Source organism: Ranitomeya imitator, chromosome 3, assembly GCF_032444005.1.
Source record: "Ranitomeya imitator isolate aRanImi1 chromosome 3, aRanImi1.pri, whole genome shotgun sequence".
Lineage (NCBI taxonomy): Eukaryota > Metazoa > Chordata > Amphibia > Anura > Dendrobatidae > Ranitomeya > Ranitomeya imitator.
In genome coordinates, this window is record NC_091284.1 from 793,982,794 (window position 1) to 794,009,905 (window position 27,112).

At 45.5% G+C, this 27,112-nt stretch overlaps 1 protein-coding gene across 1 annotated transcript in view; it reads right to left on the reverse strand.

Moving 5' to 3' along the window:
- The window catches only part of PGR (progesterone receptor), a 169,616-nt gene that overhangs the window by 120,653 nt on the left and 21,851 nt on the right, over positions 1–27,112 (reverse strand). Inside the window, exon 3 of the mRNA XM_069759186.1 lies at positions 8,566–8,682. Within this exon, the coding sequence (XP_069615287.1) occupies positions 8,566–8,682 (117 nt within the window). The remainder of the gene's footprint in view (positions 1–8,565; positions 8,683–27,112) is intronic.

Here is a 27,112-nt window from a genome sequence, read left to right on the forward strand (position 1 = left end):
GGACTGCCATGAAAGAATATGTTAATGAAAGTTTATGGAGGGGTCATATCCGTCCGTCCTCCTCCCCTATAGCTGCTGGATTTTAATTTGTTAAAAAGAAAGATGGGGGTCCCTGTCCCTGCCTTGATTTCCGAGAACTAAACAAAATCACGGTTAAAAATACTTACACACTTCCACTCATCCCTGACATATATAATCAGCTTCTGGGACCCAGAGTGTTTTCTTAACTTGATCTTAGAGGGGCTTACAATATCATACGCATCCAGAAGGGTGATATGTGGAAAACAGCATTTTTAACGTCTGAAGGTCATTTTGAAAACCTTGTTGTGCCTTTTGGATTACCCAATGCACCTGCTGTGTTTCAGAATTTTGTAAATGATATTTTCTCTGAATGCACTGGAAGACATTTTGTGATTTACCTGGATCATATTCTAATATTCTAGACAGATTTGGACACTCACAGAAACATGTCCGTGTTGTGTTATAGAGATTGAGGGAGAACTCTTTGTTTCCTAAATTAGAGAAATTCGTTTTTTTCTGTTCAGGAAATCTCTATCTTGGGGAATATCTTGTCAGCAGAAGGGTTTAAGATGGGCACTGGAAAGGTGCAGGTCACTGATCATGAAAATTTAGCTTACATTGAATCAACTTAAGGTTAGCTCATAGACAGGCCAGATGGTCCTTGTTTTTCTCTCGGTTTAATTTTTCTATTACATTCAGACCACGGTCTAAGAATGTGAAATCTGATCCTAGTCTAGATTCAATTTCTCCTTCAGAACCTGCATCCTCCATTATTCCTCAGGTTAGTGTGGCTTCTATGGTAACCTTCGAATTAGAAGAAAAGATTCATAAAGTCCAGTCATTTGCTCCTTCCGCTCCCTCAGGGTCCAAATTATTTGTGCCTGTGTATTCCATGATTTCATCTTAAGTGGTCATCCTGGGGTTACTGCTACATGGAAAGCCATTGCTAGACTTTTTTGGTGGCTATTCATGCATGTTTGGTGGCTGTCCATCGAGATGTGATGGTCAATTAGGTAGTTAGGGCCTTCCATCTAAAATTTCCTGGGAAGCCTGGGGGTCTGTTGGCCCCACTAGAAGAGGAGGTATTGTCATGATTCCACCCCTCAGTGTGTCTGGTTTTGCAGTTATCGACAGCTCAGCCATCCAATCTGGTACAGGGGTGTGCTGAGAAATCAGTGTGTTGATTGACAGCTCAACTATATAATCTGAGACTGGGAGGCGCTGACTGTCTCCAAGTGTTCATTATCCCAGGTGATTGCCATACTACTTAACTGAGCTGTTTCTCCCAGACCTCTGCCAGATGTATATTCATCTAAGTGTGGTTTGTTTCCTATGTGCCTAGAGTTCTGTATGTTGATCTTTCTTTGCCTGACCTAGGACTTCGTTTTGACGATCCGTCTACTTAACCCCTTTAGCTCTGATCCCCTAACCTCCTGGTATTCTGAACTTGGAAAGTTACCTGACTATGCTTTTCAGTTTATAACGTACCCTCCTGCCTTCTGACCTTGGACACCTTGACTATCCTGACTCACGGCTTGGTTGTGAGACTTGACTAGTGTCACAGCCTGGAGTTGCAGCGGAATTATCAAGTTTTTTTAAATAATTAACCCCTTCACGACATGGGCCGTACATGTACTGTGTATTTCGTGTCTCTCCCTTTGATCTGGGCTCCGGCACTGAGCCCACATTTTTCCCAGCACATGTCAGCTGTTTTGAAGAGCTGACATGTGCCCCTAACAGTTGTGGGTGGAATCGCGATTCACACGAAGCTATTAACCTGTTAAATACCGCTGTCAATGTCTGACAGCAGCATTTAATATGATCGCGCTGGAAGCAAGCTACTAATTCCACCCATCAGCGCACGTGTCACATGACCATGGGTAACCGATGGGTTGGCATGACAACCAGATGTCTGCAGCAGACCCCTGTGGTTGTCATTGCCGGATTGCTATGAGCGCCGCCCAGCAGTCAGTGCTCAGATCAAGTGAGCATTTCTGTTGCACACAGGCGATCTCATCATCGTCTATGTGTAGTAGAGGTAATCAGAAGATCACAGCTTCTAGTTTCTCATGGAGACTATTGAAGCAAGTGAAAAGTAAAAAAAAAAAAAAGTTTTTAAAAAATATTAAAAAATAACAAAATATAAAAGTTCAAACAACCCCCCTTTTGCCCCATTCAAAATAAAACAATAAAAAAAAAACAAGTATTTGGTATCGCTGCATTCTGAATCGCTCAATCTATAAAGATATAAAAATACAGAGCTCAGCATTCAGAGCACTGCAGAGAAAACTGAGACTAAATAACAACTGCTGTGCTCACTAAAATAAGTGGCATTGCTGGATTTAGGCTCTGTCCCTACAAAATGCTGCTGTCAGATTACATGGCAAAAAGCGACCCACGGTTTCCCTTTAAATTTTTTCCTATTAGCAGTATTGTTTTTCTTTTTTTAAAATCAGGGACAACCCCTTTAAGTTACCCTTACTTTTTTTTCTTTAAAAACAATTTTGGACATTATTTCAGGTTTTCAGGAAACCGGCTTTGTGACCAATACATGGTCAAAGAAGGCAATGGAGTGTCTTGCAGTACAAAAAGGTGTGATGCCTGACTCCAACTAATAGGGAGAGAGACAGGAAAGCAGCGTCAGTGCGGTATTCAGAGGGCGCTATACGCTCTGTATAATATACCGTAGGTCATACATCAGATCTCTACGAGTCTCTGATTCATTCTCCCTCTATGTAAATGGAAAAGTTATTTTTGATGCAGATTTTCTAAGTATCGCAGAGTTCAGTCTGTTCTGATGTTGTCGGAGTTGTGGGGCGCCCTGACCTTCACAGATAAGCTGCTATTCAATTACCACTGCTCTTATTAAGCAACATAATATAGAAGCAAGGAGACAACATTTTCTAAGGGTTTTTCATTTTTTTTAATCACAAACTGAGAATATTAATTTAATAACAGTTGGCAAACAGGAGTAATACAAAAAAGGAAGAGCGTATATGTAAAAGTGTAGAAAATATACAATAGCTTATGAGTAGAGATGGGCGAACCTGAGCAGTAAAGGTCGGCGTCCGTACAGAACACTTACTGTTCGGGCACGGACACCGAACACGGACTTCAACAGGAAGTCTGTGCTACTGTTCGGGTTCGGCTGCCCGAACACCAGGTGTTTGTCGCACTGTCCTGTGCATAACAGCGCGGCAAACACTGCTTCTGATCGATGGTGAAATCATCCCCGTCGGTCAGAGAGCCGCGGTTCCCACGCTGTCAAAGGACAACGTGAGTGCTCAGCTGTGATCGGACGTATAAAGTTTACCTCCAGTCACTGGTGTCAGCTGATGGGACAACTGCTCCCATCATCCGACACCTGTTGCCGCTAATAACAGCGAGAGCAGGAGCGGCGGATGGGAGTATTCATCAGCCACTCCTGCACTGTAAATAATTAAAAAAAAAAAAAAAACAGGCGTGGGTTTCCCTGTATTTTTGTTAGCCAGCCCAGCTGGCTGCAACCCTCACCTGACAGCTTCAGCAAGGCTAGTTATCAAGAATAGAGGGGTCCCCACGCCGTATTTTTTAATTATTTAAATAATTTTAAAAAACAGTGTGTTCCCCCTATTTTTTGACAACCAGCCTTGCTAAAGCAGGCAGCTGGGGCTGGTATTGGCCCTCCCAGCCTAAAAATAGCAGCCCGCAACTGCCCAGAAAAGGCACATCTATAGATGCATCAATTCTGGCACTTTGCCCAGCTCTTCCCACTTGCCCTGTAGCTGTGGCAAGTGGGGTGATAGTTGGGGGTTGATGTCACCTTTGTATTGTCGGGTGGCATCAAGCCCCAAGGTTAGTTAGTAATGGAGAGGCGTCTATAAGATGCCCCCATTACTAACCCCATAGTCACACTGTATGAAAACACAGGCATCAAGAATAAAGTCCTTTAATTGAAAAAATTACAAAGACTCCTTTAATAATCTCAATTAAACCATACTTACGACCTTGTCTAATTCCTCCAAAGCCCTCGTTCTCCTGCAATAAACCAAAAATAAAATACAACAATATCCCTCACTTGTCAGTTGTTCTGTCCCACGTCATAATCCATGTCTGGGGGAAAAACAGTTTTCAACCTGGACGGTGCCAAAATGCGACAGTCCAGGCTGAGAACCACTGGTGACTGAACTGCTGCGAGCGCAGCCTCAGTGACTGGCGATGACGTCATCGAGGTTACCTCCAGTCACTGAGGCTCCGTTCCCAGCCGGGCTGAACTGCCGTGACATCCCCGCTAGTGCCGTCTGCTTTAGTAAGACTGGTTGTCAAAAAATGAGGGGTACCCCATGCCATTTTTTACAATTATTTATTTAAATAATTATAAAATACGGCGTGGGAACCCCTCTATTCGTGATAACTTGCCAGCTGTGAGTTCTTTTTAATTATTTATTTACAGCGCAGGAGTGGCTGATGAATACTCCCATCCGCCGCTCCTGCTTTCCCTGCTATTAGCGGCAGCAGGTGTCGGATGATGGGAGCAGTTGTCCCATCAGCTGACACCAGTGACCGGAGGTGAATTTCTTATCTCCGATCACAGCTGAGTGCTCACATTGTCTTTTGACAGCGTGGGAACCACGGCTCTCTGACCAGCTGGGATGGTTTCACCGCCGATCAGAAGCGGTGTTTGCTGCACTGTCATGCACATGACAGCGCAGCAAACACTGGATGTTCAGTCCCCCATTGAATGGGGTCTGGGTTCATGTCAGTACCTGAACCCAGACCCCATTCAATGGGGGACTGAACATCCAGTGTTTGCTGCGCTGTCATGTGCATGTTCTGGTACCCGAACCCGAACTTTTTGTAACTGTTTGGCCGAACCCACTGGACCCAAACATCCAGGTGTTTGCCTATCTCTACTTATGTGTGATCAGATCATGTATAATATCAATGTGATGACTGACAATAGTCTATAGCTATGTATGTGTTCTGGATAATTAAACAAGTTGTCCACTACTTGGACAAGTTCTTGTTGTCCTCTTCGCTTGGCCCTCATAAAATAATAAAGATTATACTCGCCTCCCTTCCTTAACTACCTGCCTGTTCGACCCGGCACGAGCACAGAGCAATCGATGACCACATCAACAGAGCAGCTCTTCCTCTTCCTGGCTGCACTGTCGATGGCACATGACTGCGGACGTCATGCTGATTATAGGAATATCCACTGCACATTCAGTTATTGCAAGTAAATTGAAGACAGTGCACAGCAATGGTTCCTTGGATGCAAACAATGTTACGTGACGGTTTTAGAAATCTTTTTCAAACAGTCGCTGAGTGAAGGGCACTTGTGGTTATGGATGTCTTGTAGGGAGCTATACAGTGCCTGGTGTATATTTGCACCCAAGGAGCACTATTAACTTATCATTACTGTGCACTGTCTTCAGTAAAATTTATGTGTGAGTGTGCAGTGGATTCTCCTCTTATTATTTCTCTGGACTCCCTCCCATTCCATAGACTCATAGAATGTTAGAGTTGGAAGGGACCTCCGGGGTCATCTTGTCCAACCCTCTGATCAATAAAAGATTCACTAAACCATCTCAGACAGATGTCTGTCCAGCCTCTGTTGGAAGACCTCCATTCCCCCTGCATTTCACATTCTACAAGTGTGTGCGCTCAGTATTTTATACTGACGTCATGAGGGTTCAGTGATGGTCAATGGAGCAGATCTATATTCCTCCAGCTGGGTCCGTGGTCCCTTATGCTGGCATCCTGTAGAGTGTCATCTGTATTCCTACACATGGAACCATGGTGCCTTGGCTACTATCATGTAGAGTCTCACTGTAAACAGAGGCAGATTTCTCTTTTATAGTTCACAATTCTTATTCAGGCATTATACAGAGGTTTGGGGGAAGATGGGAGGAGGTCATCTCTCATTGTTCAAGTATTAAATCAATCTGCATAGTTTGTTCTTCAACGATAGCATAGCAATAAGCTGAAATAAACATCAATTCAAGAGTCAACATTCAGGCTCATATGAACAATGACCTATGTCTCTTGACCCACCGAAAAATATGCATTACATAATTAAGAATAAAGGTGGTGTCTTCACATTCCTCCTTCTTAATTACTGTAACTAGACGTGAGAGGCTTCCAATCATCCTTCTCCACTTGTCGAAGACAGTCCATCAGCATTTCTTTCAGCACAGACACGAATGTAAGAGATATCAGCTTCATGAGAATTAAACTTTGTATCATCCAGTTTCCACAAAACATATTACAAGTCTTCCTGGCGAATAAACTCCACAATCCCCATTCTGTCTTTGGTTACATCAGCAAAGAAGACATCTCCAACTTCTCTCATATGATCTTTCAGATTTTGCCAACTCCTTGCGGGGTCCACCATATCCTTCCCCTTGTATCTATTGCATTCATACATGTCATCCTCCTCATGCTGTGGTTCCTGGAAGCTGTTGAGGGCAAACGGAGTGGCACCACCTCCCCTTCAATTCTTCAGCTCGATGGCACGGATACGTCCATACCGATGGAACAACTCCTCCTGCTCCTTCTCCTGCTTGAGACTCCGGGTCCTAATGCTACCAACAACTCCTGGATTTGGTCTGCTTGGAACTGGGTATTTGATTCTAGACTGCCAGTGGATCCTTGATTTGGCAGGCAGTTCAATTCCTTTTGGACAAACTAATCATCCTACACGACGTTCCAGGCATCCAAATGGACCAATTCATGTATCAAATCCGACTGTGTGTTGGTGGCCCTGTATTCGATGCTTCAAAGCTGCCACAACTCCTGTAGTTACCGTTTCCTTATGAGGCTGTATATCCACTCCGGTTCTCCTCCCAAGTCCGAGCTGATGGGGTTGGACAAGGTGGCATTCAAAACCGGATGGGTATGCCTCATCTATGGTCTGTCTATATGCGTCCCTGATTGTTGAGCCCTTGGATGTTGTCTACGAACACCAGTCACCTTCAGCTCCACCGGATCCACCGGGCTGAGTGGTATCCAACCACTGTCACCAAGTGTGGAGACACAAGGGTCAGTGGGTGATCTCGTCTGCTGACCCAGCTGCCTTTAGAAAGATCGCATGGATCAGGGCTCATTCCACTGAACGCCCACAATAACATATAGAACAGTCCCAGCAAGTACATAAGATGGTGCAAATGACAGAGTCTCACCCTTCCGCTGGCTCACCGGGAATTAGAATATCTGCAACTTTGGGGCTTCCAGGGCCAAATACCCCAACTACTGTCTCCCTGCTTTTGGTTGGCACCTACAGAGAGAAGGGTTCAGTTATAGTTAATGGAGCAAATCTGTATTCTCCCAGCTGGGGCCGTGGTCCCTTAATCTGGCGTCCTGTAAAGTATCAATTCTGTATTCCTACCCTTGGAGCCATGGTGCCTTGGCTACTGTCATGTAGAGCATCACTGGAAACAGAAGCAGATCCCCCTTTTATAGTTCGCAGCTCTTATTCAGGAATTATCCACAGGTTTGGGGAAAGGTGGGAGAAGGATATCTCTAATTATTTGAGTATTGAATCAATCTACATAGTTTGTCCTTCAAGGATTTTGAGCAGTAAGCTGAAATGTACATCAATTAAAGAGTCAATGTTCAGGCTTATATGAACAATTACCTATGTCTCTTGACCCACCAAAAAACACATCTATCGGTGTGGCTTATGGTATCAATCCCTTGCTTAGAGTGATGAAAAATAATCTCTGTGAGTGCTCCATGTAACTTGGCACGACCATAATGTAATAATCAACAAACAGACAGAACTTCCCTTTCCTGAGATTGGAAACTGCCTTAAAGACTTCCTCCTGTTTCTCATTTTATTGCTGTATTATTTTACAAGACATCAAAGATTGTTTTCAGGATTCTCTTCAGTTTCGGAACATTTCTCAAAAGGGACAATTCCTATTTAGCATCACAAGCCAAACTTAAATATGGTGTGCGACAGGCAGATATATCACAGGAATCAATAAAAATGAATTTATATCTACTCTGTTGATTTGTTGGTTATTTTTATAGTTTTAGGAGGACTTGTGAAAATGTTTCGTTGTATCGAACATTTGAATAAACTTTTATTCATATTTGGTTTCCATATACAAACCTTTAATAGAAGGTAATTTCTTATTGTTTCAAGCCAATGTTATATTTTTTAACAGCTATAATTCTTGGTGTTCTTTTGCTGACAGCTTGGGTCATGCAGGTTACACCATTAAACTATGCCAAGTAAAACGGATTTGCAGATAAACAAGGCACATAGTCTTAAAATGTACTGGAACTAGAATTAAAAATCAAGATTCTCCGACTGATTTTTTCTTTCCCCTTTTTTGACAGGTCATAGATATACTGTTGACCCCCAGGAAACTTCATGGTCTCCATATGTATCAAGAAGATAGACACAAAAACTAAACTCAAAACAAACAAGAAAAATACAATAATAAGAGGAACTAAAACTCCAAAATAACCCAGGAAAACTATAGTATAACATGTTTGAAATGCATTCAGCTCTCTTAGCTGTACCACCAGGTCATCACGGATTGTGCCTCTTACCTCCCAGAATCATGCCAGCTTGGCAGCATTTTCTCAGTCTACACGACGGACAATTCTTTCTTCTGATTTTATCCACAATGCAGTCATTCCGCCCAGCGCATAAGTAATTGTGCTGCCCTGAAGAGATAGAGAGAAGTGTAAGGTAATTTGTATAGTAGAATGGTTAATTGGTAGTATTAGTCGCTATATTATAGTAAATGGAATCATACACCCAGTGTTACAACAGCATATATACAATAGACTTGATAAAGTCAAAGTGATGTCACAGCACAAAAATAATTCACTGTCATCTCCCGCCTTGACTACTGCAACTTTCTACTCTCTGGCCTCCTCTCTAGCACTCTGGCACCACTCCAATCCATCCTACACTCTGCTGCCCGACTAATCTACCGGTCTCCCCGTTATTCCTCAGCCTCTCCCCTATGCCAAACCCTTCACTGGCTTCCTATTGTCCAGAGGCCCCAGTTCAAAACCCTTACAATGACATACAAAGAGATCCACAACCTGTCTCCTCCATACATCTGTGACATGGTCTCCCGGTAATTACCCACACGCAACCTCCGATCCTCTCAAGATCTTCTTCTCTACTCCCCTCTTATCTCTTCTTCCCACAACTGCAGACTTCTCCCGTGCTTCCCCCATACTCTGGAACGCTCTACCCCAACACACTGTCTACCACGGAAACGTTCAAAAAGAACCTGAAGACCTACCTCTTCCGACAAGCCTACAGCCTGCAGTGATCCTTAGTCTGCTGAACCGTGACACGACCAGCTCTCCCCTCTCCTAATGTATCCTCACCCATCCCCTGTAGACTGTGAGCCCTCGCGGGCAGGGTCCTCTCACCCTCTGTACTTGTGTGTGCCTTGTTTTGCTAAAGTCTATTGTACTTGTCTATATTTGCCCCTTTCACGTGTGAAGCGCCATGGAATAAACGGTGCTATAAAAATGTACTATATAATTGTCTAAGGGTCATTGTCTGTCACGGAATCCCAAGTCGCGGCAAAACGGCCACGACTAATCAGCGACGGGCACAGTCCAGCGGCAAAATGGCCGCTCCACTCCCCGCAGTCAGTGCCCGCTCCATACTCCCCCCTAGTCAGCGCTCACACAGGGTTAATGGCAGCATTAACGGACCGCGTTATGCCACGGTGTAACGCACTCCGTTAATGCTGCTATTAACACTGTGTGACCAACTTTTTACTATTGATGCTGCCTATGCGGCATCAATAGTAAAAAGATCTAATGTTAAAAATAATAAAAAAATAAAAAATCATTATATACCCCTGGATCCAGCCAAGGCCTTTCCCGCTCCTCGCGACGCTCCAGTGACTGGTCAATGCATTGCGGTCTTGCCAGATGATGACGTAGCGGTCTCGCGAGGCCGCTACGTCATCATCTCGCGAGACCGCAATGCATTCTTGTTAAACGCCTCGACTGGATCCGGGGAGCCGACGGAGGGTGAGTATATAACTTTTTTATTTTAATTCTTTTTTTAACAGGGATATGGTGCCCACATTGCTATATACTACGTGGGCTGTGTTAGAAACTGCGCAGGCAGTGTTATATACTACATCTCTGTGCTATATACAATGTGGGCTGTGCTACATACTACGTGGATGTGATATATATTACGTGGCTGGGCAATATACTACATCGCTGTGCTCTATACTACATGGCCTGTGTTATATACTGCATGGGCAGTGTTATATACTACGTCTCTGTGCTATATACTACGTGGCTGTGCTATATACTAAGTGGCTGTGCAATATATTATGTGGCTGTGCAATATGCTACATGTCTGTGCAATATATTACGTGTCTGTGCTATATACTACGTGGCTGTGCTATATACTACGTGTCTGTGCTATATACTAAGTGGCTGTGCACTATATTATGTGGCTGTGCTATATACTATGTGTCTGTGCTATATACTACGTGTCTGTGCTATATACTAAGTGGCTGTGCACTATATTACGTGGCTGTGCTATATACCACTGTCTGTGCTATATACTACGTGTCTGTGCTATATACTAAGTGGCTGTGCAATATACTACGTGGCTGGGCAATATACTACGTGTCTGTGCTATATACTACGTGTCTGTGCTATATACTACATGTCTGTGCTATATACTACGTGGCTGGGCAATATACTACGTGGCTGGGCAATTTACTACGTGTCTGTGCTATATACTACGTGTCTGTGCTATATACTACGTGTCTGTGCTACATACTATGTGTCTGCTGTTGTGAATTCTGTTGTCGGGCTCCCTCCTGTGGTCATGAATGGTACTTCGGCTGGTTCTATCCATGGAATTCCTCTGGTGGCTGTGGGTGTTTCTGAGTTTCCTTCCACAGATGACGAGGTTAATTCGTTAGCTGGCTGCTCTATTTAACTCCACTTAGATCTTTGCTCCACGCCACCTGTCAATGTTCCAGTATTGGTCTTGTTCACTCCTGGATCGTTCTTGTGACCTGTCTTCCCAGTAGAAGCTAAGTGCCTGCCTGTTTTTCTCTGGTTTGCTATTTTTCTGTCCAGCTTGCTATTTTGTTGTTGTCTTGCTTGCTGGAAGCTCTGGGACGCAGAGGGAGCACCTCCGCACCGTGAGTCGGTGCGGAGGGTCTTTTTGCGCCCTCTGCGTGGTCTTTTTGTAGGTTTTTGTGCTGACCGCAAAGCTACCTTTCCTATCCTCGGTCTGTTCAGTAAGTCGGGCCTCACTTTGCTAAATCTATTTCATCTCTGTGTTTGTATTTTCATCTTTACTCACAGTCATTATATGTGGGGGGCTGCCTTTTCCTTTGGGGAATTTCTCTGAGGCAAGGTAGGCTTTATTTTTCTATCTTCAGGGCTAGCTAGTTTCTTAGGCTGTGCCGAGTTGCATAGGGAGCGTTAGGAGCAATCCACGGCTATTTCTAGTGTGTGTGATAGGATTAGGGATTGCGGTCAGCAGAGTTCCGACGTCACAGAGCTCATCCTTAATTATCAGTAACTACCAGGTCATTCCGTGTGCTCTTAACCACCAGGTCCATTATTGTCCTGACCACCAGGTCATAACAGTACAGGTGGCCCAAAGTACTAATGTATCTCAATAGAGGGATAAGAGAAGTTCTGAGACCATTTTTTTTTCTTTGCAGTGTGTTTTGTCTCTCTTTTCCCCTTTAAATCTGGGTGGTTCAGAACACAGGTGTAGATATGGACATTCAAGGTCTGTCCTCTTTGATGGATAATCTCATTATAAGTGTACAAAACATTCAAGATTTTGTGGTTCAGAATCCGATGTCAGAGCCTAGGATTCCAATTCCTGACTTGTTTTTTGGTGATAGATCTAAGTTCTTGAATTTCAAAAATAATTGTAAATTGTTTCTTGCCTTGAAACCTCGCTCCTCAGGTGACCCTGTTCAACAAGTAAAGATCATTATTTCTTTGTTACGTGCTGACCCTCAAGACTGGGCATTTTCCCTTGCGCCAGGGGATCCGGCATTGCGTGATGTTGATGCGTTTTTCCTGGCGCTTGGATTGCTTTATGACGAACCTAATTCAGTGGATCAGGCAGAGAAAATCTTGCTGGCTCTGTGTCAGGGTCAGGAGGAAGCGGAGATATATTGTCAGAAGTTTAGAAAGTGGTCTGTGCTCACTCAGTGGAATGAATGGCCCTGGCAGCGATCTTCAGAAAGGGTCTCTCAGAAGCCCTTAAGGATGTTATGGTGGGATTTCCCATGCCTGCTGGTCTGAATGAGTCTATGTCTTTGGCCATTCAGATCGATCGACGCTTGCGTGAGCGTAAAGCTGTGCACCATTTGGCGGTACTATCTGAGCATGGGCCTGAGCCTATGCAATGTGATAGGACTTTGACCAGAGCTGAACGGCAAGAACACAGACGTCGGAATGGGCTATGTTTTTACTGTGGTGATTCCACTCATGCTATCTCCGATTGTCCTAAGCGCACTAAGCGGTTCGCTAGGTCTGCCACCATTGGTACGGTACAGTCTAAATTTCTATTGTCCGTTACTCTGATTTGCTCTTTGTCATCCTATTCTGTTATGGCATTTGTGGATTCAGGCGCTGCCCTGAATTTGATGGACTTGGAGTTTGCCAGGCGCTGTGGTTTTTTCTTGGAGCCCTTGCAGTATCCTATTCCATTGAGAGGAATTGATGCTACGCCTTTGGCCAAGAATAAGCCTCAGTACTGGACCCAATTGACCATGTGCATGGCTCCTGCACATCAGGAGGATATCCGCTTTCTGGTGTTGCATAATCTGCATGATGTGGTTGTTTTGGGGTTGCCATGGCTACAGGTCCATAATCCAGTATTGGACTGGAAATCTATGTCTGTGTCCAGCTGGGGTTGCCAGGGGGTACATGGTGATGTTCCATTTTTGTCTATTTCGTCTTCCACTCCTTCTGAAGTTCCAGAGTTTTTGTCGGATTATCGGGATGTATTTGATGAGCCCAAAACCAGTGCCCTACCTCCTTATAGGGATTGCGATTGTGCAATTAATTTGATTCCTGGTAGTAAGTTTCCTAAGGGCCAATTGTTCAATTTATCTGTGCCAGAACACGCCGCTATGCGGAGTTATATAAAGGAATCCTTGGAGAAAGGCCATATTCGCCCATCGTCATCACCGTTAGGAGCAGGGTTCTTTTTTGTGGCCAAGAAGGATGGTTCTTTGAGACCTTGTATTGATTACCGCCTTCTCAATAAAATTACAGTCACATTTCAGTATCCTTTGCCGTTGCTCTCTGATTTGTTTGCTCGTATTAAAGGGGCTAGTTGGTTCACCAAGATAGATCTTCAAGGGGCGTATAATCTTGTGCGTATTAAACAAGGCGATGAATGGAAAACAGCATTTAATACGCCCGAGGGCCATTTTGAGTACCTGGTTATGCCATTCGGGCTTTCCAATGCTCCATCAGTATTTCAGTCCTTTATGCATGACATCTTCCGAGAGTACCTGGATAAATTCCTGATTGTGTATTTGGATGATATTTTGGTCTTTTCGGATGATTGGGAGTCTCATGTGAAGCAGGTCAGAATGGTGTTCCAGGTCCTTCGTGCGAATTCCTTGTTTGTGAAGGGGTCAAAGTGTCTCTTTGGAGTTCAGAAGGTTTCATTTTTGGGGTTCATTTTTTCCCCTTCTACTATCGAGATGGACCCTGTTAAAGTCCAGGCCATTTACGATTGGACTCAGCCGACATCTGTGAAGAGCCTGCAAAAGTTCCTGGGCTTTGCTAATTTTTATCGGCGCTTCATCGCAAATTTTTCTAGTGTTGCTAAACCGTTGACTGATTTGACCAAGAAGGGTGCTGATGTGGTCAATTGGTCTTCTGCAGCTGTAGAGGCTTTTCAGGAGTTGAAGCGTCGTTTTTCGTCTGCCCCTGTGTTGTGCAAGCCAGATGTTTCGCTCCCGTTTCAGGTTGAGGTTGATGCTTCTGAGATTGGAGCTGGGGCTGTTTTGTCGCAAAGAAGTTCTGATGGCTCGGTGATGAAGCCATGTGCTTTCTTTTCTAGAAAGTTTTCGCCTGCTAAGCGCAATTATGATGTTGGTAATCGAGAGTTGTTGGCCATGAAGTGGGCATTCGAGGAGTGGCGTCATTGGCTTGAAGGAGCCAAGCATCGCGTGGTGGTCTTGTCAGATCACAAGAATTTGACTTATCTTGAGTCTGCCAAACGGTTGAATCCGAGACAGGCTCAATGGTCATTATTTTTCTCCCGTTTTGATTTTGTGGTTTCGTACCTTCCGGGCTCTAAGAATGTGAAGGCTGATGCCCTGTCAAGGAGTTTTGTGCCTGACTCTCCGGGTGTTCCTGAGCCGGCGGGTATTCTCAAAGAGGGGGTAATTTTGTCTGCCATCTCCCCTGATTTGCGGCGGGTGCTGCAAAAATTTCAGGCTGATAGACCTGACCGTTGCCCAGCGGAGAAACTGTTTGTCCCTGATAGATGGACTAGTAGAGTTATCTCTGAGATTCATTGTTCAGTGTTGGCTGGGCATCCTGGAATCTTTGGTACCAGAGATTTGGTGGCTAGATCCTTTTGGTGGCCGTCTTTGTCACGGGATGTGCGTTCTTTTGTGCAGTCCTGTGGGACTTGTGCTCGTGCTAAGCCCTGCTGTTCTCGTGCAAGTGGGTTGCTTTTGCCCTTGCCGGTCCCGAAGAGGCCCTGGACGCATATTTCTATGGATTTTATTTCGGATCTCCCCGTCTCTCAAAAGATGTCGGTCATTTGGGTGGTTTGTGATCGCTTTTCTAAGATGGTCCATTTGGTACCTTTGTCTAAATTGCCTTCCTCCTCTGATTTGGTGCCATTATTTTTCCAGCATGTGGTTCATTTACATGGTATCCCGGAGAACATCGTTTCTGACAGAGGTTCCCAGTTTGTTTCGAGGTTTTGGCGATCTTTTTGTGCTAGGATGGGCATTGATTTGTCTTTTTCCTCGGCTTTCCATCCTCAGACAAATGGCCAAACCGAACGAACTAATCAGACTTTGGAAACATATCTGAGATGCTTTGTTTCTGCTGATCAGGATGATTGGGTGTCCTTTTTGCCGTTGGCTGAGTTCGCCCTTAATAATCAGGCCAGCTCGGCTACTTTGGTTTCGCCGTTTTTCTGCAATTCTGGTTTCCATCCGCGTTTCTCTTCAGGGCAGGTTGAGTCTTCGGACTGTCCTGGTGTAGATACTGTGGTGGATAGGTTGCAGCAGATTTGGACTCATGTGGTGGACAATTTGACATTGTCCCAGGAGAAGGCTCAACGTTTCGCTAACCGCCGGCGCTGTGTGCGTCCCCGACTTCGTGTTGGGGATTTGGTTTGGTTGTCGTCTCGTTATGTTCCTATGAAGGTTTCCTCTCCTAAGTTTAAGCCTCGTTTCATTGGTCCGTATAAGATTTCTGAGGTTATCAATCCTGTGTCATTTCGTTTGGCCCTTCCTGCTTCTTTTGCCATCCATAATGTGTTCCATAGGTCGTTATTGCGGAGATACGTGGCACCTGTGGTTCCATCCGTTGATCCTCCTGCCCCGGTGTTGGTTGAGGGGGAGTTGGAGTATGTGGTAGAGAAGATTTTGGATTCTCGTATTTCGAGACGGAAACTCAAGTACCTGGTCAAGTGGAAGGGTTATGGTCAGGAAGATAATTCCTGGGTTTTTGCCTCTGATGTTCATGCTGCCGATCTGGTTTGTGCCTTTCATTTGGCTCATCCTGGTCGGCCTGGGGGCTCTGGTGAGGGTTTGGTGACCCCTCCTCAAGGGGGGGTACTGTTGTGAATTCTGTTGTCGGGCTCCCTCCTGTGGTCATGAATGGTACTTCGGCTGGTTCTATCCATGGAATTCCTCTGGTGGCTGTGGGTGTTTCTGTGTTTCCTTCCACAGGTGATGAGGTTAATTCGTTAGCTGGCTGCTCTATTTAACTCCACTTAGATCTTTGCTCCACGCCACCTGTCAATGTTCCAGTATTGGTCTTGTTCACTCCTGGATCGTTCTTGTGACCTGTCTTCCCAGTAGAAGCTAAGTGCCTGCCTGTTTTTCTCTGGTTTGCTATTTTTCTGTCCAGCTTGCTATTTTGTTGTTGTCTTGCTTGCTGGAAGCTCTGGGACGCAGAGGGAGCGACCTCCGCACCGTGAGTCGGTGCGGAGGGTCTTTTTGCGCCCTCTGCGTGGTCTTTTTGTAGGTTTTTGTGCTGACCGCAAAGCTACCTTTCCTATCCTCGGTCTGTTCAGTAAGTCGGGCCTCACTTTGCTAAATCTATTTCATCTCTGTGTTTGTATTTTCATCTTTACTCACAGTCATTATATGTGGGGGGCTGCCTTTTCCTTTGGGGAATTTCTCTGAGGCAAGGTAGGCTTTATTTTTCTATCTTCAGGGCTAGCTAGTTTCTTAGGCTGTGCCGAGTTGCATAGGGAGCGTTAGGAGCAATCCATGGCTATTTCTAGTGTGTGTGATAGGATTAGGGATTGCGGTCAGCAGAGTTCCCACGTCCCAGAGCTTGTCCTTAATTATCAGTAACTACCAGATCATTCCGTGTGCTCTTAACCACCAGGTCCATTATTGTCCTGACCACCAGGTCATAACAGTCTGCTATATACTATGTGCCTGCTATATACTATGTGGCTGTGCAATATACTACTTGACTGTGTTATATGCTACGTGGCTGGGCAATATACTATGTGTCTGTGCTATATACTATGTGGCTGTGCTATATACTACATGGCTGTGCTATATACTACGTGGCTGTGCAATATACTATGTGGCTGGGCAATATACTATGTGTCTGTGCTATATACTACATGTCTGTGCTATATACTAAGTGTCTGTGCTATATACTACGTGGCTTGGCAATATACTACGTGGCTGGGCAATATACTACGTGGCTGGGCAATATACTACGTGGCTGGGCAATATACTACGTGGCTGGGCAATATACTACGTGGCTGGGCAATATACTACATTGCTGGGCAATTTACTATGTGGCTGTCTTATATACTACGTGGCTGTGCTATGTACTACGTGGGCTGTGTTCTATACTACGTGGGCAGTGTTATATACTACGTGGGCTGTGTTATATACTACATGGCTGTGATATGTACTACGTGGGCTGTATTATATACTATGTGGGCTGTGTTATATACTACGTGGGCTGTGTTATACGCTTCTTAGCTGTGCTATATTTCTCTGCTGTATCTGTGCATCATGAATCGTGGTATGTGTTAAAGAGAGGGGCCCATTGACACTTCTTTCGCCCAGGGCCCTCAAAAACCTGGAGCCGGCCCTGGCTTCACTGATTGGTCACGCCCGGCCAATCAGCGACAGGCGCAGTCCGCCCGCGAATTAGTCGCGCCTGGACGGCTGAATCCTATGTATAAATTGCATTATTCTGAAAACTTCATAAATAAACTATATACATATTCTAGAATACCAGATGCATTAGAATCAGGCCAGCATCTAGTGTATAATAATAATAAGAAGAATCTATCTCTCTATTATCTATCTAGTCCAGCTTGTTGCGGTGCATAAAAACACACACAAAAAGAGCTTGATTGATTCATTGTAATGCAGCATGTCTCCAGTCCTGCGATGATGAAGGAATAAATCAGCACACTTATTATGAGCAGGTAAGACTCTTGGATACTTTTTTTACTTATACATTTCCATTTGCAAGTAGAACAAGCTGCAATCTGCACAGTAATTGAGCTCAGCGCTGCACTTAGCTATTGGAAGGGAAGAAGGGGATTTGTTATAGTCTCGAACTTTAAGGACGTTTTCAAGGATATTAAGAACCATTTGATTTTGATATTGTTACTGTTAATATTACCATTATAATAATAACTCTGCAATCTAGAATACTGCTAGGGATTTATAATACAAACATATGTTTCTGGAGTAAGATAAAGAGTTTGCAAAGGATAAAAAAAAACTTGACTAATTTTTTCTATGGTTAGATGACAGGAAGCGACCAGCTTGATGCAATGGTGCAGCTACTACGCAGAATTTACAAATATTATTAATTATTATTTATTATTATAGCGCCATTTATTCCATGGCGCTTAACATGTGAGGAGGAGTATACATAATACAAACAAGTATAATAATTTTAAACAATGCAAGTCACGACTGGTACAGGAGGAGAGAGGACCCTGCCCGCGAGGGCTCACAATCTACAAGGGATGGGTGAGGATACAGTAGGTGAAGGTAGAGCTGGTCATACAGCGGTTTGGTGGAGAAATGGTTACTGCAAGTTGTAGGCTTCATGTTCGTTTTCAAGGTTTCCACAATAGGCGAGAGTCTGATGTGTTGGGGTAGAGCGTTCCAGAGTATGGGGGAAGCACGGGAGAAATCTTGTATGCGATTGTCGGAAGAGGAGATAAGAGGGGAGTAGAGAAGGAGATCTTGTGAGGATCAGAGGTTGCATGGAGACAAGAATGAGCAGTTTACATAGAAAATGAGATTACATTGATTACTTATTGTCTAAGTACTAGGGTCTGATTCACAGGCAATGCTCAATAATCGCGTTCTGTTATTTGCTATTGGGCCACTAATCATCACTGGTGGTAATAAACAGAGATCCCTGAGTGGATAATGACCTCTAGATCCCGGAAAGGTGAGTAAAGGTACCTTCACACATAACGATTTCGTTAACGATATCGTTGCTTTTTGTGACGTAGCAACGATATCGTTAACAAAATCGTTATGCGTGACAGCGACCAACGATCAGGCTCCTGCTGGGAGATTGTTGGTCGCTGGGAATGATCAGGACCTTTTTTTTGGTCGCTGATCACCCGCTGACATCGCTGAATCGGCGTGTGTGACGCCGATCCAGCGATGTCTTTACTGGTAACCAGGGTAAACATCGGGTTACTAAGCGCAGGGCCGCACTTAGTGCAGCGCCCCAGAGATCTGGTCGTTGCAGTATGACACTCTGCCACTAAGGGGAGTGATGGTACGTCTGATGGCACTGAAGGAATTCTACTGACCAGGTATCACCAGCACACATTACACTTCACACTCCGGCCACTAGGGGGAGCCAAAGGCTTTATTTATTGGGCCACTCCTCACACTGGTAAAACTAGGAGTTGGATAGAAAGTAAGGGTACCGTCACACAGTGGCATTTTGATCGCTACGACGGCACGATCCGTGACGCTCCAGCATCGTAACAATATCGCTCCAGCGTCGTAGACTGCTGTCACACTTTGCAATGCACGACGCTGGAGCGATAATTTCATGACGTATGTGCGATGTAGAAGCCGTTGGTTACTATGCGCACATCGTATACAATATCGTGCACACCTTTGTTACACCATGCGATCATGCCGCCACAGCGGGACACTAGACGATGAAAGAAAGTTTCAAACGATCTGCTACGACGTACGATTCTCAGCGGGGTCCCTGATCGCAGGAGCGTGTCAGACACAGCGAGATCGCTGGAACGTCACGGATATATCGCTGTAACGTCACAAATCGTGCCGTCGTAGCGATCAAAATGCCACTGTGTGACGGTACCCTTAGTTAGAAGCTGACTGGGTTGGATTCAGGCAACATCCCGTGGCAGGGGGTGTTGCAGGGAGAAGACACAGGGGGGTCCCTGTCAGGCGTGGGAACCTGGCAGGCACCTAGCGACCAGAATAGAACGTTACAGAACCGCGCCTGCACACCCCGCGGCAGTATCCTAAGAAAGAGACACGAAGTGAAGGATATTGTGAGACAGTGAGAAACGAGATCAAGCACAAAGGACAAAGGAGAGCCAGTAGGAGTCGTGCCGTGAGACCGAGGCAAAATCCTACTGAGGCGCGTAGCCGGTGGCCGGAACACCGAGGGAGTAACTGACTCTACGCCTTACTTCAAACTCCGCAGGACAGTTAATTATAGGTTGGCTGTCTCACCTAAACACCTACAAAGACATAGGGGGCAACAGTGGGAGAGGGGCGTCTCTAGGGTCCCGGAAGACCTCCAGGCCTTCCCGTCATATGGGTGCGTCCTAGCCATAACATACCTGGGGGACGTTGAACTAGAAACATCTGGAACACATTAGAAAGAACGAACGAACGAGAACAGAAGTTGTGAGGACTATTCCGAATGCTCAGCAGGGTAGCACTACAACACACAGGCACTATTGGTAGGCAATGATTGCCACCTGCAAAGGGAATTCTGGAAGTGCCCATCGGACCGGCCAGTCTCAGATAGCCCTGTTAAGCGTGCTCTGGATTGCGGATCCTGAAGTCTTCAGTAAAGAGGTAAAGAGACTGCAACCTTGTGTCCTCGTTATTGTCCGCACCTCACACCATCACCATCCACCTTACTGGGAAGCCTGTCATGATTCCAATGGCAGGGAATTACAAAAGGTCAAGCACCAACGAGCTCTAGGGTGATGGAACCTGAGCTGACCGCGACCCTAAACCTGAACACACAAATAACAATAGCCGGGGAACGTGCCTACGTTGATCCTAGACGTCTCGCACCAGCCGAAGATCTAACTTCCCCTATTAGAAGAAACACAGACCTCTCTTGCCTCCAGAGAAATACCCCACAGAAATAGCAGCCCCCCACATATAATGACGGTGAAATGAGAAGAAGGCACATACACAGTATGAAAACAGATTCAGCAAAATGAGGCCCGCTAAAACTAGATAGCAGAGGATACAAAAGTAAACTGCGCGGTCAGCAAAAAACCCTTCAAAAAACCATCCTGTAATTACTTGAACTCATGTTCCAACTCATGGAACATGAGGAGCAATTACAGCCCACTAGAGCAACCAGCAGCAAAGAAACAATTATGTGCAAGCTGGACAAGACAAAAATAAAGCAAAACGTGGAACAAGAAAATCAAAAACTTAGCTTGTCCTGAAGATTACTGAAGCCAGAAGCTGAGGTAACAAAACACTCTGATAACCTTGATAGCCGGCGGGGAAATGACAAGAAAGCCCGGTTAAATAGGAAACTCCCAAATGCTAATAGAACAGGTGGACACCAGAGACAGCAAAACACAAATCACCCAGTACCATCAGTAACCACCAGAGGGAGCCCAAAAACAGCACTCACAACAGTACCCCCCCCTTGAGGAGGGGTCACCGAACCCTCACGAGAACCACCAGGGCGACCAGGATGAGCCCTATGAAAAGCGCAGACCAAATCATCAGCATGAACATCAGAGGCAACCACCCAAGAATTATCCTCCTGACCATAACCCTTCCACTTGACCAAATATTGGAGTTTCCGTCTGGAAACATGAGAATCCAAGATCTTCTCCACAACATACTCCAATTCTCCCTCCACCAGCACCGGAGCAGGAGGCTCAAGTGAAGGAACAACAGGTACCTCATACCTCCACAACAACGACCGATGGAACACATTATGAATAGCAAACGATGCCGGGAGATCCAAACGAAACGACACAGGGTTAAGAATTTCCAAGATCCTATAAGGACCGATGAACCGAGGCTTGAACTTAGGAGAAGAGACCTTCATAGGAACAAAACGAGAAGACAACCACACCAAGTCCCCAACACGAAGTCGAGGACCCACGCGGCGACGGCGATTAGCAAACTGCTGAGCCTTCTCCTGGGACAACTTCAAATTGTCCACCACATGACTCCAAATCCGATGCAACCCATCCACCACCATGTCCACTCCAGGACAATCAGAAGGCTCCACCTGACCAGAGGAAAAACGAGGATGAAACCCCGAATTACAAAAGAAAGGAGAAACCAAGGTAGCAGAACTAGCCCGATTATTAAGGGCAAACTCGGCCAGCGGCAAAAAGGTAACCCAGTTATCCTGATCAGCAGAAACAAAACACCTCAAATAAGTTTCAAAGGTCTGATTAGTTCGCTCCGTCTGGCCGTTCGTCTGAGGGTGGAATGCAGACGAAAAGGACAAATCAATGCCCATCTTAGCACAGAACGTCCGCCAAAATCTAGACACAAACTGGGATCCCCTGTCAGAAACGATGTTCTCCGGAATCCCATGCAAACGAACCACGTTCTGGAAAAACAGAGGGACCAACTCAGAGGAGGAAGGCAACTTAGGCAAGGGTACAAGATGAACCATTTTAGAAAAGCGGTCACACACAACCCAGATGACGGACATTATTTGAGAGACAGGGAGATCCGAAATAAAGTCCATGGAAATGTGCGTCCAAGGCCTCTTCGGGATAGGCAAAGGTGACAACAATCCACTGGCTCGAGAACAGCAAGGCTTAGCCCGAGCGCAAACTTCACAAGACTGCACAAAAGAACGCACATCCCTCGACAAGGAAGGCCACCAAAAAGACCTGGCCACCAAGTCTCTAGTACCAAATATTCCAGGATGACCTGCCAACGCAGAAGAATGGACCTCGGAGATGACTCTACTGGTCCAACTATCCGGAACAAACAGTCTCTCAGGCGGACAACGATCAGGTTTACCCGCCTGAAACTCCTGCAAAGCACGTCGCAAGTCTGGGAAGACGGCCGACAAAATCACCCCATCCCTAAGGATACCAGTGGGCTCAGAATTTCCAGGGGAGTCAGGCACAAAACTCCTAGAAAGAGCATCCGCCTTCACATTCTTTGAACCTGGCAGGTATGAAACCACAAAATTGAAACGAGAGAAAAACAGTGACCAACGAGCCTGTCTAGGATTCAGACGCCTGGCAGACTCAAGGTAAATCAGATTTTTGTGATCAGTCAAGACCACCACACGATGTCTAGCACCCTCCAGCCAATGACGCCACTCCTCAAATGCCCACTTCATGGCCAAAAGTTCCCGATTACCCACATCATAATTCCGCTCAGCGGGCGAAAACTTCCTAGAAAAGAACGCACATGGCTTCATCACCGAGCAATCGGAGCCTCTCTGCGACGAAACCGCCCCCGCTCCAATCTCGGAAGCATCAACCTCAACCTGGAAAGGAAGCGAAACATCAGGCTGACGCAACACAGGAGCAGAAGAAAACCGGCGTTTAAGTTCCTGAAAGGCCTCCACAGCCGCAGGAGACCAATCAGCAACATCAGCACCCTTCTTAGTCAAATCCGTCAAAGGCTTAACAACACTAGAATAATTAGTTATAAAACGACGATAGAAATTAGCAAAGCCCAAGAACTTCTGCAGACTCTTAAGAGATGCAGGCTGCGTCCAGTCACAAATAGCCCGAACCTTGACGGGATCCATCTCAATAGTAGAAGGGGAAAAAATATACCCCAAGAAAGAAATCTTCTGGACTCCAAAGAGACACTTTGAGCCCTTTACAAACAAGGAATTAGCCCGCAGGATCTGAAACACCTTCCTGACCTGCTGAACATGAGACTCCCAGTCATCAGAAAAAAACAAAATATCATCCAAATACACAATCATAAATTTATCCAGATATTCACGGAAAATATCGTGCATAAAGGACTGGAAGACTGAAGGAGCATTAGAAAGTCCGAAAGGCATTACCAAATACTCAAAATGGCCCTCAGGCGTATTAAATGCGGTTTTCCACTCATCACCTTGCTTTATTCGTATAAGATTATACGCACCCCGAAGATCAATCTTAGTGAACCATTTAGCCCCCTTAATGCGAGCAAACAAATCAGTCAACAAAGGCAAAGGATACTGATACTTTACGGTAATCTTATTCAAAAGACGATAATCTATATAAGGCCTCAAGGACCCATCTTTTTTGGCCACGAAAAAAAAACCTGCTCCCAAAGGGGACGAAGATGGACGGATATGTCCCTTTTCCAAGGACTCCTTAACATAATCCCACATAGCAGTATGCTCTGGCACTGACAGATTGAACAAACGACCTTTAGGAAATTTACTACCAGGAATTAAATCTATAGCACAATCGCAATTCCTGTGAGGAGGAAGCGAACTGAGCTTAGGCTCCTCAAAAACAACCCGATAATCAGACAAAAATACAGGAACCTCAGAAGGAGTAGATGAAGCGATAGAAATCGGAGGTGCATCATCATGAACCCCCTGACATCCCCAGCTTAACACAGACATTGTTTTCCAGTCAAGGACTGGATTATGAGTTTGTAACCATGGCAGACCAAGTACTAGAACATCATGTAAATTATACAATACCAGGAAGCGAATCACCTCCTGATGAACGGGAGTCATACGCATGGTCACTTGTGTCCAGTACTGAGGTTTATTCATAGCCAAAGGTGTAGAGTCAATTCCCTTCAAAGGAATAGGGACTTCCAGAGGCTCAAGACTAAACCCACATCGCTTGGCAAATGACCAATCCATAAGACTCAGGGCAGTGCCTGAATCTACATAGGCATCGACGGAAATGGATGATAATGAGCAAATCAGAGTCACAGACAGAATGAACTTAGACTGTAACGTACTAATGGCAACAGATTTATCAACCTTTTTTGTGCGTTTAGAGCATGCTGATATAACATGAGCTGAATCACCACAATAAAAGCACAACCCATTTTTCCGCCTATAGTTTTGCCGTTCACTTCTAGACTGAACTCTATCACATTGCATTGTCTCAAGTGCCTGTTCAGAAGACACCGCCAAATGGTGCACAGGTTTGCGCTCCCGTAAACGCCGATCAATCTGAATAGCCATAGTCATAGACTCATTCAGACCCGTAGGCGCAGGGAACCCCACCATAACATCTTTAATGGCCTCAGAAAGGCCATCTCTGAACTTTGCAGCCAGGGCGCACTCATTCCACTGAGTAAGCACTGACCATTTCCGAAATTTTTGACAATATATTTCTGCTTCATCTTGCCCCTGAGAGAGAGCTAATAAAGCTTTTTCAGCCTGAATCTCCTGGTTAGGTTCCTCATAGAGCAAACCCAATGCCAGAAAAAACGCCTCCACATTAAGCAACGCAGGATCCCCTGGTGCCAATGCAAATGCCCAATTTTGAGGGTCACCCCGCAGGAAAGATATAATAATCTTAACCTGTTGAGCAGGGTCTCCAGAAGAGCGAGATTTCAAAGAAAGGAACAGCTTGCAATTGTTCCTAAAATTCAGAAAACTAGATCTATCTCCAGCAAAGAACTCTGGAATAGGAATTCTAGGTTCAGACATAGGAGCATGTACAACAAAATCTTGTATATTTTGAACCTTAGTAGCAAGATTATTCAAGCTGGAAGCTAAACTCTGGACGTCCATGATAAACAGCTAAGGTCAGAGCCATTCAAGGATTAAGAGGAGGAAAAAAAAAATTAGCCAGGCTGCAATTAAGGCTAGGCAGCAACCTCAGAGGAGAGAGAAAAAAAAAAAAAAACTTCCTCAGACTACTTTTCCTCCTACTTCAGCCCAAACATTTTGGCCGGCTATACTGTCATGATTCCAATGGCAGGGAATCACAAAAGGACAAGCACCAACGAGCTCTAGGGTGATGGAACCTGAGCTGACCGCGACCCTAAACCTGAACACACAAATAACAATAGCCGGGGAACGTGCCTACGTTGATCCTAGACGTCTCGCACCAGCCGAAGATCTAACTTCCCCTATTAGAAGAAACACAGACCTCTCTTGCCTCCAGAGAAATACCCCACAGAAATAGCAGCCCCCCACATATAATGACGGTGAAATGAGAGGAAGGCACATACACAGTATGAAAACAGATTCAGCAAAATGAGGCCCACTAAAACTAGATAGCAGAGGATACAAAAGTAAACTGCGCGGTCAGCAAAAAACCCTTCAAAAAACCATCCTGTAATTACTTGAACTCATGTTCCAACTCATGGAACATGAGGATCAATTACAGCCCACTAGAGCAACCAGCAGCAAAGAAACAATTATGTGCAAGCTGGACAAGACAAAAATAAAGCAAAACGTGGAACAAGAAAATCAAAAACTTAGCTTGTCCTGAAGATTACTGAAGCCAGAAGCTGAGGTAACAAAACACTCTGATAACCTTGATAGCCGGCGGGGAAATGACAAGAAAGCCCGGTTAAATAGGAAACTCCCAAATGCTAATAGAACAGGTGGACACCAGAGACAGCAAAACACAAATCACCCAGTACCATCAGTAACCACCAGAGGGAGCCCAAAAACAGAACTCACAACAGAAGCCCTGGGGACACACTTCACCTGTGGGAAGGTATACCATCTAGCTGCCATTCCATCACCCCAGCGGACCCCACAGCAGCGTTGGTCACCCTGACCGAACACCACAGGTAGCGTCACGAATCCCTGATAGACTGTACCAACTTTATTGGACGCCCCTTAGCAGGGTCGCGGACCGGGTCTAGCCACCGTGACAGCTTCAGAACCGAACCAGAGATGCCGGGACCGAGAACTCGTGGCCCTGTGTCTGGGGGCGCTTCACTTAGTAACCCGATGTTTACCCTGGTTACCATTGTAAAAGTAAAAAAAAACAAACAGTACATACTTACATTCCGGTGTCTGTCCCCCGGCGTCAGCTTCCCTGCACTGTGTCAATGTCGGCCGGCCGTAAAGCAGAGCAGTGACATCACCGCTGTGCTCTGCTTTACGGCTGGCCGGCGTTGACGCAGTGCAGGGAAGCTGATGCCGTGGGACAGACACCGGAATGTAAGTATGTACTGTTTGTTTTTTTTTACTTTTACAATGGTAACCAGGGTAAACATCAGGTTACTAAGCGCGGCCCTGCGCTTAGTAACCCGATGTTTACCCTGGTTACCCGGGGACTTCGGCATCGTTGGTCGCTGGAGAGCTGTCTGTGTGACAGCTCTCCAGCGACCACACAATGACTGAAACAGCGATGCTGCAGCGATCGGCATCGTTGTCTGTATCGCTGCAGCGTCGCTAAATGTGACGGTACCTTTACCTAAGCTTTCAGTTGCTGTATATTCATGTCCTATTAAGCACTAAAACCTTTTGGAATAATGAATCGCCCGCCAGGGCCTGGAGTACTTGGCACTGGGACCGGTCACTCTAAAAGGGAATGTCACGGTAGCTGCGACCTGGTCCGTGCCCTGGGTGCCCAATTAAAGGGGAACAGTCTTTTAAGGGGATTTGTGAATAAAGTCTATTGTTCGTGAGTCGTGACGCCACTTGTGGTGTTCGGTCAGTGGGGATCGACGCTGCTTAAAGGGGTCCTCTGGGGTGATGGTATGGCAGCTAGATGGTGACACTTCCTACA